Source organism: Pavona decussata, unplaced genomic scaffold (assembly GCF_977016875.1).
Source record: "Pavona decussata unplaced genomic scaffold, jaPavDecu1.1 SCAFFOLD_207, whole genome shotgun sequence".
Taxonomy (NCBI): domain Eukaryota; kingdom Metazoa; phylum Cnidaria; class Anthozoa; order Scleractinia; family Agariciidae; genus Pavona; species Pavona decussata.
In genome coordinates, this window is record NW_028145612.1 from 671,029 (window position 1) to 685,652 (window position 14,624).

At 40.6% G+C, this 14,624-nt stretch overlaps 2 protein-coding genes and 1 pseudogene across 2 annotated transcripts in view; 1 reads left to right on the top strand and 2 right to left on the bottom strand.

Annotated features, from left to right (window-relative positions):
• Positions 1–14,624, top strand: part of LOC146460746 (uncharacterized) — a 110,633-nt gene that overhangs the window by 38,304 nt on the left and 57,705 nt on the right. The window lies entirely within an intron of this gene.
• On the bottom strand, positions 1,673–5,519 carry LOC146460754 (serine/threonine-protein kinase PDIK1L-like). The gene has a single exon (XM_085087560.1). It carries the CDS (start codon positions 5,439–5,441, stop codon positions 4,440–4,442), a length of 1,002 nt encoding a protein of 333 aa, XP_084943686.1. The 5' UTR covers positions 5,442–5,519; the 3' UTR covers positions 1,673–4,439.
• LOC146460755 (serine/threonine-protein kinase PDIK1L-like) lies at positions 10,949–13,192 on the bottom strand (annotated as a pseudogene).

The window sequence follows — 14,624 nt, forward strand, 5'->3', positions numbered from 1 at the left end:
TAACCAAAGTTTGATCTTGGATCGACGTTGTCTTCTATTTGTTATGGTCCATTGAAAATCGGCCTTGTACTTAGAATTCTACTGCGCGGACTATTTCTCTAGAACGTTTCTTATTCACGAGTTGGCTCATGGGGTCTTTTGATTTTGAGTTGTCTAGATATTTCTTCATCGATTTTTGTCGAAATTGTCTCTCAGGAGCAAATTTCTAGAGTTGGTATTTGGTTCTCTCTCCATGCGATTAATATTTATTCAACTAGTGACGTACAAGAACTGAACTTTTCAGACATCAAACGAACTGTGTGGTTGTACCTGTTTTAAATACCATACTGAGTGTTACAGGACGGGTTGCTGTTAATTTCAAACAAGATATTGCAATTAATATTTCAATCATGCACTGAAGTGGTTGAAAACGTAATCTATGACACCCAATTCGGATTACTTAAGTTCGGAAGCTCTACCTGACAGAGCTAAACTGAGGAGCTTGGCCAAGCTCCCACGAGTGTCCTGTAGCTCAGTGGAAGAGCATCGGAAGGTCTTCGGTTCGACTCCTGTTGGGAGAACTTTTTTTTCCGAGTATGCCTTTGTCACTAACTGAAAAATTAATCAAGCCAATCAAGCACTTCATTTTGTACAAAAACAGAAATATACGCAGTTGATATTTAGGAATACTGCTAGGGTACAAATAACTATTTTTACTACAGAATAATAGCTTATCTACAGTGTTAAGAAAATCATCATATCTTGCAGTTACCTGCAATCGTAACGAAACTTGTTAAGAAAACTGCGAATTTTGCGCATATATTTCAATCTACTTTGTCCACGTTTTGTCCACGATTGTAGCAGCAGTCAAAATGCCTTGCGGTGATCGGGTGGCCATGGGTTAAGAGCTATAAAAAGTTCTTAACGGCAACGCAACGAAGGGGACTGCGAGAGACGACTGGGAACGAGTCTGTATATATCGTCGTATAATTTGTGTAGTGTTCTTATACCGTACCTTGGAAAAAAACATATTTCCTATAGTCTGAAAAAGGTTCTCTGTAAGATATTGTAATCTGTTTCTGTTTGAGGAAGAATCTTCAAATCCACACAAGGCTTCTCTTCACTTATCGGCTGAGGAGATGGCTGTAGGGAATGGTCGGAGTAGAAGTACTTCCAGTTACGAGGGTAGTCTCAATTATTACGGGCGTTAATAAACCATGACTGGAAGATTGCTAATAAATGTTGCTTAGGAGTAACACCTTGCAATGCGACAATAAACTAGATAGATACTTTATTAGGCAAAGAATTCGTGAAAGTTATCATCTTTACAACAAAGCTGTGCGTCTTAAGTCAATCTATGGAAATTAAAAATATCACAAATAAAAAAATTGAAATTGTAACACCTATAACAAACAGGTCGAGAGTAAATCTATAAAACTTGAACTACTAAAAGATTCGTACAATACAGAATTAACTCTAATATAATAAGCATTTCGCCACGTAGTATTTTTGAGCTCCCTCTAAATTATATGTGGAATTGCACGATTAAATATGCCACGAAGTTTATTTGTTATGGTCGTTCGCTGATAATTAGCAATTATTTCACGATGACGCATTGGATATGAGATGATAGATAGCCAACTAGGCGCGTAGCACGGAGCAGAACTGATAATAAGTGGACAATTATGGCTTAGGTATGTTTGAGTTTGTCGCACAAGCGCGAGTGGAATAATTGTTGTATTAAAAACAACTGAGAAATGTTGCTCGATCTTGCTAGTTTCGCTTTGCAAGAACAACCAGAAAACAATGTAATGGTCGCTATTTCTCGGGCATGATATAATTGCTGATATCCCACGGCCGCTAAGCCAATCAAAACTCTGGAATTGCATTGTCCATTGATCACGTTTTTAATAAAATGTACTGGTATTTTGGAAACCAGTGGATAGTGCCTTTCGTGCGCTCTGATTGGTTCCTCAGACTCAGGATAGTATTTCCTATTCACATGCTTTATTTGTTTATTTATTTATACACGAACAATTATCATTGTACAATATGAACCTTTATAAAAAATTATAGGGAATAGTAACTGGTTTACATGATTGCCGTGTGGGAATCCAAAGAACAGCAGTGCAATTTGCCTTCTTTTTGCAATTGAGTCCCACTGTCTCAGAGTTTGAACGGCACGACTATTGGAAAAACGACGTTTCATGTACTCCTTTCTAGGCTTAGGTAAGTTTCAGTTTGTTCTTCGAATTTCTCAAAGCATAATTAGTGTCGTATTCAGAAAACATGTTGCGAAGTTACACTTGCGGGTGATTATGTAGAGACTCAACATCATAATGGTTTGTGCTTTTTTCAATGATAAACTAACTTATCCTACTGAAGAGTGTTAAGAGGAAGAGAAGAACAATCTTGATAACTTGGTTTTGTTTTAACTCTAGCAGTCCGATGTTGAAGTCTTTTAAGCTTTTCGCCTAAAGGATAACTTAAACCATCACAAAAAGTGTAGCGATAATCCAAATGTGGTTGGATGAGGGCATGATAGATTTTTATAGTAGCTGTGTCTAGGGATATGAATGGCTGCTGTCTTTAAAGGGCACCTATGCCAGAGGATACTGAGAAATTTCACAAACGTGTTTTTTCCAGGTCAGCTTTTCGTCAATAAAAACGCCTAATGACCTAGTACGCTTCTTAACTTAGTTGATAATTTCCCTCTTAATTTGGATATCCATGGTCAGTTGTAACGTTAACCTTTGGTGGGAAGCTATCAACATAAATTCTGTTTGAGCGGCAGTATTCAGCCAATGAGTTTTAAAAGTTTCGTAATCCACAGTTTATCTCTTCTTAAGGGAAATTATCAAGATCAGAGACAGCAAGGGTAGTATTGGTATCATCAGCTTACATCCTAGGCACAGCCCTTCTAAAGCAGTCTGAGAAAAAGTAAGGGGCCTAGGATGGATCCCTGGTGAACTCTACAAATGATTGGTTTTGCCTGAGAAAGACCATTGACCTTACACTTTTGGGTGCAATTAGTAAATCTGACGACTTGAAACACTTCTAGGAGTTGCGATTCATCGCGCAATATAATGTTATGAGTGTAAACGGCCTTTTTTGGGTGGTCTAAGAAAATGACACTATTGAGGAGACGATTATCAATATTCCAGATATCCTGGTATGCCCTAGATTTCGCACGTGAGGTTTTCGGCAGTTTGTCACAATGAAAGTTATAGCCTCTTTCGCAGACGCTCTTTCGGTTCGTCACGCAATCTTTCGTCTGCATCAGAGGGTATGTATGCACTGTCGCGCAGTAAGAAAAGAAATCAAAAACTATCCAGTGGAAAAAGTTGAGAAGTTGTGATATTATAGAGGATGACTAAAGGAGACAATTATCCAAATTTCAGGCCTGTACGTCTCCCCAAACGTCAGATATCCGTCGAAATGTTTTGCAGAAATTTACAGAGCCCAGTATGGATCCGCCATCTTGGTGTACCTCCGTGGAACACCAATATGGCGGCCGAAAAATAGTGTTAACATCTGGAACTCACTTTGGCTATTGAGCGACTGATTAGCATTACTGAACACCAAACCACTTACATAAGCACTTTCTCTAGTGTTCTAACTTCTAAAAGGCTGAAAATAATGAGATAAGCATATATTTTGCAACAAAGTCGATCGAAGCTCTTTGTCACGCAACTCCATAACCGTGAAATTCAAACTACTCTGATTTCCAAACGAAGGACGTTATGGAGCTGTAAAATTTTAAACAGTCATAAATATACGGCGTCTTATGCCTAATGAGGATAAAACTTTCGAGGCTCTTTAGTTTTGGGTTTTAGGAAATTATGACGTCACATGAATTCGCTCTATACGACTGCTAATAAAGTTACTAGCACGTTCTGGCTCACTGGTTTGGCCGATAACTAAAAGAATTATTTCACTTTGTGTGCGTAAATAGTGGTCACCTCGTCGCGAATACCAACGGCGATCCTCTACTTTAGTAAGTAATTCATGATTAGTTTACACCAAGGGGTAAACGCTCCCTTAGCTAGTATTATTTATTAATCAGCATTAAAAGCCCCACTGCAGAAAAAACCTTGCAAAAAAAATATTTGGGGATATAATACGTCAAGAGGAAGCCTTAACCAGGCGGTGATAAGTTTGATCTTCCTGTGGCGGTGAAGAGTTTATAATCCACTTCTACACTTCTACACTTCTACAAAGGAGGCAATTTGATCAAGTTGTTTAATTTGAAGAAACGAACGTGGGAGGGGGGGGGGGGGCACTTTTGGCTCTAACCTGAGAAAAATACAACAACGCGACTTACGTAATGATTATATCAATAGCACGCATCATATTATTTGAAGAAGAATCACGAGAATTGTGGTACCGTGGAGAACAGTTTCCTGCGTGAAAAACAGTTTGTTCAATATGTTTCGACGATCTTGTAAACTCTGGGTTTCTTATTGGATCGCACAGTAAGCCCTAGAAATCGCTGTCATCCAGAATCGTAGATCGTCCTCGGTGTCTTGAAACACTCTCGTTATCTCTGCAGCACTGGGTCGATTGTCTTTGGTGTACTGTAAGGCATTGAGAGTTACGTCTTGCATAGCGTTGGATCCTCGTGCGTCGCGTGAAAATACAATGTCGATGTCTGCATCAAATTTTGCCATTGCATACCCCAGACCAATTTTGCCGGCACGAGGAACACGAACGAACGCACCGTAACATCTTTTTCCATTAATCGTGATGAAATCTCGTTCCAGGATCGCGAAAAAGAGAACACCCAAGGAAAACACGTCTGCTTTCTCTGTGTAATGCTGGTGATAGAACTCCGGAGCCATCCAGTGTATTGGGCCAGTGCCTGAGGTCATATAATGCTGAACATAGCTGGTCGTCCACAAGCCGCCTCGTCGAGTGTTGTTTCGTTTTAGTGCAATGTACTCTCGAGCCAAACCAAAGTCGGCCAGCTTTACATCCTCCTCGGCGGTCAAGAGCACGTTATCTGGCTTTAAATCGCGGTGAACCACTCCACATGAGTGAAGGTAAGCAAGGGCAGCCGCTGTTTGACGCATCCATTTGAAATTCATTAAGTCATTACTTGGTCGAGAAAGGCGCTCGTTCAAGTTTCCCCCTGCACAGTATTCGGTCAAAATCAACATGTGAAGGCCTTGATCATCACGGAACTGGTCTGCTTCTATCACAGAGATCACGTTGTCGTGACAGATTTGGTTCAGCGTTTCAACCTCGCGAATAGCATTATGAATTTCTGAAGCATTTAAACAAAGAACATCTTTTAACGCATAGACACTGGACGTTTCCTCGTCTCTAACTTTGTAAACGACACCAAAAGCCCCGTTTCCAAGCCTCTGCTGCAGAATCAGTGCGTTGTCTCCAACGTAAACCCTCTGCGGTTGACGTACAAAGGCTCTTTGCATCATGCCACTGCTCTGAACTCTCTGCATGACAATATTGATTCACAAGTGAAAACAAGATCGACAATCAGTCACTCGATCCGATCAATGCGGAAAAATGATTTCTAAGAAAACGTCTTCCTTTCTTAGAAAACAGTACGCTGTGGGGGAGGTGGTGGGGGAAAGGGGGCGGGGGTGTAAGGAGAGAGATGGGGGCCCAAGCGGAAACGTGGTGGGTGGTTAGATCCACACTTCAAACCACACGATCCTGTCTGTTGCTGCTATAAAATGTCGTATTCTCTTCTGCATTTTCTTAAGTGTACATGTCGGCATTTGAGAATTTTGGCTCTACAAGCTACGCAGTTCCTAAGCAAGGCGCTCTGAAATTATTTCTTAAAGGTCAAGCCAGGATTTTGAAAGTTAGTTAGCTAAGAATTTTGTGCAGTTTGAAGTAATCTGTCTCCTGTAGTCAATCGAATGACGCTTGTAAGAGCATTAAAATTTGAATTGGTCAGTGAATCACACCCACCTCTGTGACTTTTATTACCAAGACGAAACCCTTGTTACGAGAGTTCCTCGACTATTCTCACTTATTTTTGGTGTCCTAGGCCTTGACTTGATCCTCCTTACGGTCTGTGGTGCATAAGACTGACACCAGAGCTCTCCTCGTCCTGTGCGTGTTTGGTCATTTCGTTTCTGTGGCCATTGAATGTGGTATACTGCGATGAGGTCGCTGGCCCCACGCGCAGTTTGGCAGAGCTCTGTTAGCCGTCATGACCCATTACCGCCTCGTGCGACGTACGAGGACGTACGATTGGACTTCGGGTGACAATAACCCCCAACAGGGCCACCAACACTGAGCGTGCACCTGATCCTAAGAACGCCCGAGCAATTCCAACAACTCCCTTAGCTTTAACATGTCCTTGTGCACTGTGACAACAGCTGAGTACTACAAGTTTAGCTCGCAGTTGAACTTGTGAAATGTCATCCATTGTCAATAGGTAGTCTTTCTCGCATGGAGTCGCGTTTGTGGGGCGTTCAGGGGCAAGAGCAATTTCTCCTCTTTCGGCATGACCATGAGCAGCAAAATGAATCAGACTTACAGAGGGTATCCTCTGAAGAACTGCTTGTTTAGTTGCTCGTTCCTCTAACAAAGGCTCAGCTTCGAGTAGTTCTGCTATCATCTCTGCTTTCCGAGTTGCTGTGAACCTCATTATGAAAGCCAGGCTTAGTCCAAAAATTTTTTCATATGAAAATTAGTTTTGTTTGCATATGAATGAAAGCTAATTTTCGTAAGACAAACTTTGCACTTAGCCTCACTTTCGTAATGAGGTTCAAAGCAACTCGGAAATGGCCTATTGAACGTCTGGATAATGGAAGATATGTGCAATTTAAATTGAATCGGAACAAACAGAATCCGAGCAAACAGAGGGTGTTAGCGTTCACAAATTTGCATATAGGAAACAATATTTTAACTTTTTTGCTTTAGTGTTCTCGTTGGGTGACCCCAAAAATCGGTTGAGACTTGAACTGATTTCAGTAGTGACTTTCGCACAAAAATGCAAGTAAGCTGTGGAAATCACTTTAATCCAGAATTGTATTAAGAAACTATGTGTACGGGCCCATTTTTACAACGAATGGAAACAAACAACGTTTTTTCCAATGAATACTTCTTTTACTTTTGAAACTGATTGCCGTTGATTCTCGCCTACTTTAGCATCTAATTTAGTTCGTTCAAAGTCTCCTAGGAGGTCTAATTTCCCGCCCTGAACGCGTGATTTGCACGCGGGCTTGTACACTATACATACAATTTATTTGTACCAAGACCATGTACTGATGCTGGAAAAAACAGCTTCCTTAATAGAGGGGCGGTTCTCTGGAATAGTCTGCCTGGTAAGGTCAAAGTTAAGACGAGTTGAAATCATTTTTATTACATTTGTAATTTTTTCGAATATATTCAAGACCTTAGCCTCCTATTATACATTATAGTTCTAATTATCTCCTGTTGTATGCTTTATTATTTGTTTTCCGCATTGTACTATTTTTTAATGTTCTTTTTCTTTTATTCAAGTACCTCATGCGTAGCGTTCGCTGAGTCAGTGTTGTTGAAAATACGACCAGGTTTTGCCCGCTAATTGACAAGTTGACGTTAGTTTCTTTTCCCTCTGTCTCCTTATTGGTGTTAATTTTCGTCACATCATTGTCAAAAGCTTGTGGATCCACAACAAATTTAAATAATGTTCTGACGAAATTTATCATCTAATAGAGGACCCATGCATAAAAAACTTGAGGCAATTTGTTATTCTTATTTTTACATTATCAAATCGCAAACGAAGGAACTTCAATCGCCGGTTCATCGAGAAGAATGCAACATAAAAAGAGAGTTAGCGCGAGAAATAGTAGACAATTTCAGGCTCAGAAACTAAACTTCGAAAACAAGAACTCAACAATACACTGAAGAATGAAACTGTCGAAACTAACCCGTATTCCAGCTGAGATAATTTTCCCAGAAAAGTCCTCTTTAATTTCAGTCTCGACAGTATTAAATTCGCATTCACTGCCAATTGCAAGTCAGACCTGAACAAAGATCTTCAACTTTCCCCCCTAGAGCCTCGCTTTACTAATTTCTTGTCTTGCCTCATTCAAGAAGTCTAGGTTTGAGTCTGAGTGCTCACCAATAGATGAACGCAAAACTAAAAAGTTTTACATTTTCGCTTATAGCGTCATTTCCGACTTTTCATCCGTCTGTACTCTACTTGATGATAAAAATTAGCCAATGAGCGTACGAGAAATTTCACAGTTATTGTAAAATACTTTATATTATTGTTCTAGAACTAGCAAGCTATAAAATAATCGAAAATTTTTTATGGTTTTAGTTTTACAATATTCTTTGGAATATTAGGGAAAACGTCTCATACATAGCCAGAAAAGTATTGGAAAGTCTTAGACTACTTTCAAAAGAGGTTACTCTCCAACATACCCGGTTAACTCTGCATGGGATTTTCACTCCTCATATCCGAAGAGTAATCCCTCCTGTGGAAGAGCAGGTGACTTTGTTATTTAACCACTGTAGAAAATTTATCAATTTGTTTGAGCGAAACTTTATAAGGAAACGACTTTGGGGAAGGGGCGGCCTCACGTGGGTTAAATAACTTCTTCTGGATTTGCCTAAGCATGGCTTAAAACTCCTGCTGCTAAAAATACTAAACGCGAAATCCAGCTTAACGCCTTGCGAAAACTGTTGTGCCTTCACTATAAACGGTATAAATTAATCTGCACCGAACCCAACGAAGCTATGTGTAATTTTTAAAAATCTATCGAAGTTCTTCAAGAAAGTCTCCACGTTACATTATCGTATAAAAGGCTCAGAGAACTTCTTTCGACCAGGACTCAAGTTCCGCTTCTAACAACTGTTCGTGAACCTCGGTGGGGCTTGTTCTATCATCCCTTTCGTACTGCAAGACACAGAGAGTGATTCCAAAAATTTGGAGTTGTCTTTAGTCTTGAAGATGCTTTAATTTGATTTAAAACAGGGTAATTCCTTCAGTAATTATAAGAACAAAGTTACTGGTATCAACGGAAGCCTTCACGCCTAATTACAATGTTAACATTTTTTTAGAAATACTAAAGAGATCACACATCAGAATGATAGAAATGTAAAACTATTAAAAATCTACAAAACTACATTGAAACTGATCAAAAACCATGCCGCCATGATAGAAAAATGCCTTTCTTGTTTACTCTAATTTAACTCTCGGTAGTCGAATGTGGTTGCTCTGTCTAGAGGTCCTTTCGATGCAATCCTTATTAAGATTAAAATAATTAATAAAAACTGCAGACAAATGCTTTTCAGTACTTTCTTAACTAAGGCAAGAACATGCTTCTCTCGTGCCTCCCTGGCACTCAGCCAGGTGTCACAAATTGTATGCGTAGCTAGTCGTGGATGCTCGATTTTAATCCGTTTAAAAGACATTCCTGAAATCTCCGGCATTAAAAGAGCTCCTCTTGGTCTCGAATATTGAGAGCTTTCTTTAATTTGCTTTAGTTAGCTAACACTAATGGATTGCGTGATAAGAACAAGTCATAAAGAATTTGTGTTAAGCGTAGTAGAAGCACGCCACAGACAACACAGGCTTTACAACATGCAGGTTAAACAAATCAATGTACAAAAGTCTAGCCAATGTCACAAGTTCGGTTCCAAGACCAATTTCCATAGTTATGAGATCGGACACAACACTTTGGAAGCTTCATTCTTCGCAGCAGCTGCCCAGAATTGCATTTCTCCCGCCATGGTTTCAAATTCCTTGTGAATCGTGGCAGCACTTGGTCGCTGACGCGGGTCGTACTTCAAAGGATCAAGAGCTATTCTTTGCATTTGTTTTGATCCTTGCGCGTGCTCTGAAAATGAAACTTGACGTATGTCGCTAGACATTGCCATGGCAAGTCCAATGCCAATTTTTTTTTCACCGAATGGATATGAAAAGACACCATAAAACTTTTTTCCGTCAATAGCGAGAAAGTCCCGCTCTAGAATCGCGGAAAACATGACACCAAGCGAAAATATGTCGGCCTTTTCCGTGTAATGGCCCGCGAACACTTCTGGAGCCATCCAGTGTATCGTGCCAGCCCAAGTTCCCATGTACTTTGTAGAGCGGTAGCATCGTCGAGTGTCTGCTATGAACGCGTCATACTTTCGAGCTAATCCAAAGTCGGCCAATTTAACGTCCTCGCTTTCTGTTAAGAGCACATTTTCAGGCTTCAAATCACGATGGACGACTCCGTGTTCATGCAGGAAGGTAAGAGCTGATGCACACTGTTTCATCCATTTGAAATTCACAAACGTCTCAAGTCTCAAGTCTCACGATTTTGCCGTGACACTCACGGTTTTCAGTTCAGTCTCACGACGAGACACAAAAATTTCACGATAAACAGAGTCACAAGCTGAAAGGATACAATTTCCTTCTATAATTTCATTTTTGGCTTGCTTAGGTGACTTTCTTGTGCCAATTCTGTGCAAATCATTCTATAGTTAGTAAACAGTCCTAAGTAGCTGGACACACAGTCCATGAGCTGTTCCAAATTAGGTTTTCATTACCAGTCTCTCGCATTTTGGTCACGTTTTCAAAATGGCGGAAATTGCTGTGTTTACCTGGTTTTCTCTGCCGGTTGATCAATTTCCAGATTTTTTTTACCTCAGTCTCCAGATTTTCGGTGTTTTGAGGTCGAGAGGTCTGCCGTTTAACAGACAAACATGTTTGCCTGGTTCGCTTCCATGTGAACCGGAACAGTTCGTTAGAAAATGATCACGTGCTCTAAACGTGGAGGAGCTGAAGGGGAAAAATAGGTTGGTGTGAGGGAGCGGAGGGGGAGGAGTTTGAAGGCTTCAGTGAGTCTCTTAATTACACGAATTCTCTATCGTTTATCTTGCAGTTTCGCAGGTATGAACGGTCGGTTGAAAATGCATTCCGCTTGTTTGATTTGTTACTAGTGCAATACTCAAAAACAGCATGTGGACGCCTTCATAACTTTGAAACTGATCTGTTCCTATCGCCACAATCACATTCTCGTGATTTATTTAATTCAACGCTTCGACTTCACGAAAAGTTACGAATTTCCGCTGTATTAACGCACATGACATCTTTCAACGCGTAGTTGGCGAACGTCCTCAGGTCTTTGTAAACAACACCGAAAGTTTCTGCCGAACTGTGCGCACATCATCTCCATCTTTAAACTCTGTTCGCTCACTCGTGAAGACTTGGCTTATTTTTTACACTGCTTATCAGACAGTACTGATTGACTATTCCTGTATCAGGGAATTTAATATCACCAACCCGGGAGGCCGGTTTCTGAGAAAAGGCTCTCGGTTTTTCTGATTAAACTGGCGGGGTAGGGGTGGAGGGACTATGATGTCTAAGGGGACAGGCGAGTGGGTAATTGTAAACATTTAAAGGGGGCGTCGTGACTGCTCAGACAGTCGCTCAATCGACTATTCTCCCTCAAGAATATCAATACAGCTTTTTGGAGCCGCTCTTAGAGCTAACTAAAATCTTGTCGGATTGTGTGGGTTGATCAGCATGTCAAAATGCATGGGTTCCTGATGAAAATAGAAGGTTTCCAGGAATTCCACAATTTTTCAAGTCTCCCATTGCTATAAGAAATTTAATTATCTTGGAGACGGTTGAATTAGGTCAAGCTCAGGTTGAGTCAGTGTTGTTGGAAATACGACCAGCTATTGTCTTGTAAAACTTTCTTGATCTAGAAATATGCGGGTTATAAAATAATAAAAAACGTTCTTTTTAGTTTAACATCGTTCTTTGGAATATACAGTTTATAGATAACGTCTTGTACAATGCCAGAAAAGTATAGAACAGTCTTAGTTACTCTAACCTTCAGTGAAAAGAGGTTACCCTCCAGCATACCCGGCTAGCTCTACATTGGATGTTCACTTCTCATGGGGAAGGGGCTGCCTGATATGGGTTTAATTTTTGCTTTTGGATTTGCCTCAACGTGGCTCAAAGCTCCTACTTCAAAAATATTTAACGGGAAATGCAACTGAACGCCTTGCAAGAACTGTAGTGCCTTATCTAATTAATTTGCACCGAACCCAACGAAGCTATGTGTAATTTAAACCTATCGACCCTCGTCACGAAAACTTCTTAGTGTTATATAATGATACAATAAGGTCTTAGAGCTTCTACCAACAACGACACTTGTTTCTCCTCCAATAGCTCTTTGTGAACATCGGCGGCACTTATTCGGTCATTTCCTTCGTACTGCAAGGCGTCGAGAGTGATTCTTTGCTGATCGTTGGAACCTTGTGCTCGACTTGAAAATTTAATGCTTATGTTTGGATTATGCATCGCCATTGCATACCCAAGGCCAACCTTGCCTAAACCACGAACACGCTTGAAGGCGCCATAAAACTTTTTCCCGTTAATGTCGACAAAATCTCGCGCGAGGATAGCGAAAAATAGAACACCAAGCGAAAATACGTCAGCCTTTTCGGTGTAATGACCATCGAACACTTCAGGAGCGATCCAGTTTGGCAAGCCAACCGCAGTGTTCATGTAGTACTCTGCATAACTGCTCAGCCATGAGTAATCGTCTAGTCGAGCGTCGGTTTTTAGCGCGATAAACTCTCAAGCCAACCCAAAGTCAGCTAACTTTGCAACGTCCTCTGCTGTCAAGAGCACGTTATCAGGTTTTAAATCGCGGTGAACCACTCCACACGAGTGAAGATAAGCGAGGGCATCCGACGTTTGGAGCATCCATTGCAAATTCAGCTCTTCACTGCTTGGTCGAGTAAGGCGCTCGTTCAAGTTCCCGCCAGCACAGTACTCAGTCAAAATCAACATGTGAAGGCCTTGGGCATCAGAGAGCTTGTCCGCTCCTTTGACGGCTATCACATTCTCGTGAGAGAGTTCGTTGAGTGTCATAGCCTCCTGAATGGCATTGATAATTTCTGAAGCATCCTCGCATAATACATCTTTTAAAGCATAAACTCTGGAAGAAGATACGTCTTTTACTTTGTAGACGATGCCAAAAGCGCCATTTCCAAGTGTTCGCTGGATTCTCAGCCTTTTTGATCCAACTTGAAGCCTTGCATTTGTTGGACGTCTCACAAAAGCTTGCTGCATTGCGTCAGTGACTTGAGCTCTTTGGAAATGAATGCTTTCGGCGAGAATAAAAAATTATTCGTTGTATTAGTTGCGCGCTTATTCTACGGCGAGAAAGGATTTCTTAGAAAAGCGCCAATGTGCCTCATTAGCATATTTAACGGCTTTTCCCAGAATTCCCGATTGACCTCCCTAGCACTCAGCCAGCCGTCACAAATTATATGCGGCAGTGAATGAAAGAAAACCCAGCAGTAAAAGTAAATACAGATATCTATGTATAGGTAAACATGGATGCACGAATTAAATGCGTTTCAATGAAATTCCTGAAGTCTCCGGTAAGAGGTCCTCTTCGTCTGGAATATTGAGAACTCTTTTTCGGTTTTGTGTCTACGGCTTCTAGAGAAGCGTAGACACTATGTCATCGGGTTGAGTGAAAGAGTGTAAGAGTGTAAATGCCACAGGAATCCCAAATGGAATCCTATCGAAAGCCGACGCTACTCCTCGACTGACCGGGATCGAAGCGATTGTATTTGCGGATCAGGGCACCCCGGTACTTGGGTTAAGTTTTGCTGGGTATGTGCCGCTGGCCTCTCAGAGCCCCTGCCCCATTATAGTCTATTTTGTGGCCATCTTAGTCACTTTTTAGGAAAATGTAATTTTCTCGATCCCAACTAAGTCACTTTCTATTTATGCCTCTACTTTCAAGAACGGAATGTAATGCGAGGTGATTGTTACATTTAATAAACAACAACTTTCTGAACTTTTTAACCGAGACCATTTTGAATCCCTACTTAATAGAATTTTCTCACCCCAAAAATCCGAAAATGTGCGACCCCATTCTAGTAACTCTATAGAAAATGCGACCCCATTCTAGTCAATCCAGTCGTGAAAATGCGACCCCATCCAGCGGCACATCCCCATTAGCCTCTTATAAGGAAGTAACCCCCCTGGGATCAGGACAATGGCGACAATACGGTAAATGATGTTTTCCGATGTTGATTTGCTTTTTACAAATAGTTTAAGTGATGATTTGAACCAGAATTCTGTAACTTCTGTAATTTTCATCGCAAACGTGCCCGAATTTACTGCGGGTGATCGCTTTGAACAAACACGGAGTGTCTTTAAATTTTACATGCGTGTTTGCACGCACGCAAAAAAAAAACTGAAAGTTTTTTGCCTCTAATAGCAAATGCATCGTTTATTTCAATAAAATATTTTGTTGGAAAAGCTTTTTGTTGATTTTTGTGTCTTTGTCAATTCATATATGCGTTTGAGAAGCGACAGATGCGTAATCAAGGACAATTTGCATAAGCGGGTTGAAATTTGATATGCCAAAGGTCTTCATCAACATGCTGTGAATTTTAGCAATTTTTGCGTTCAAGTGTGTTTTTCGGCAAATGATTAATAGGAAACGATATTATTTTACGTCAGAAAACATTTGTTTAATCATTCCAGTTTAATATGCAGTTAATTTTGGAAGCCAACGATATTTATTTATCTACTGCGCATTTTAAACCGCTCTAGGAAAAAGTTAATTTATGCGAAAACTTTGGAAACAGGACAGGAATCAAAGGGTTAAAGAATGATACTTGCCATTCATAAGTTCAGTATAGATTAA

Coding starts and splice junctions, on each gene's coding strand:
- LOC146460754 (XM_085087560.1), bottom strand. CDS start 5,441: ATGCAGAGAGTTCAGAGCAGTGGCATGATGCAAAGAGCCTTTGTACGT.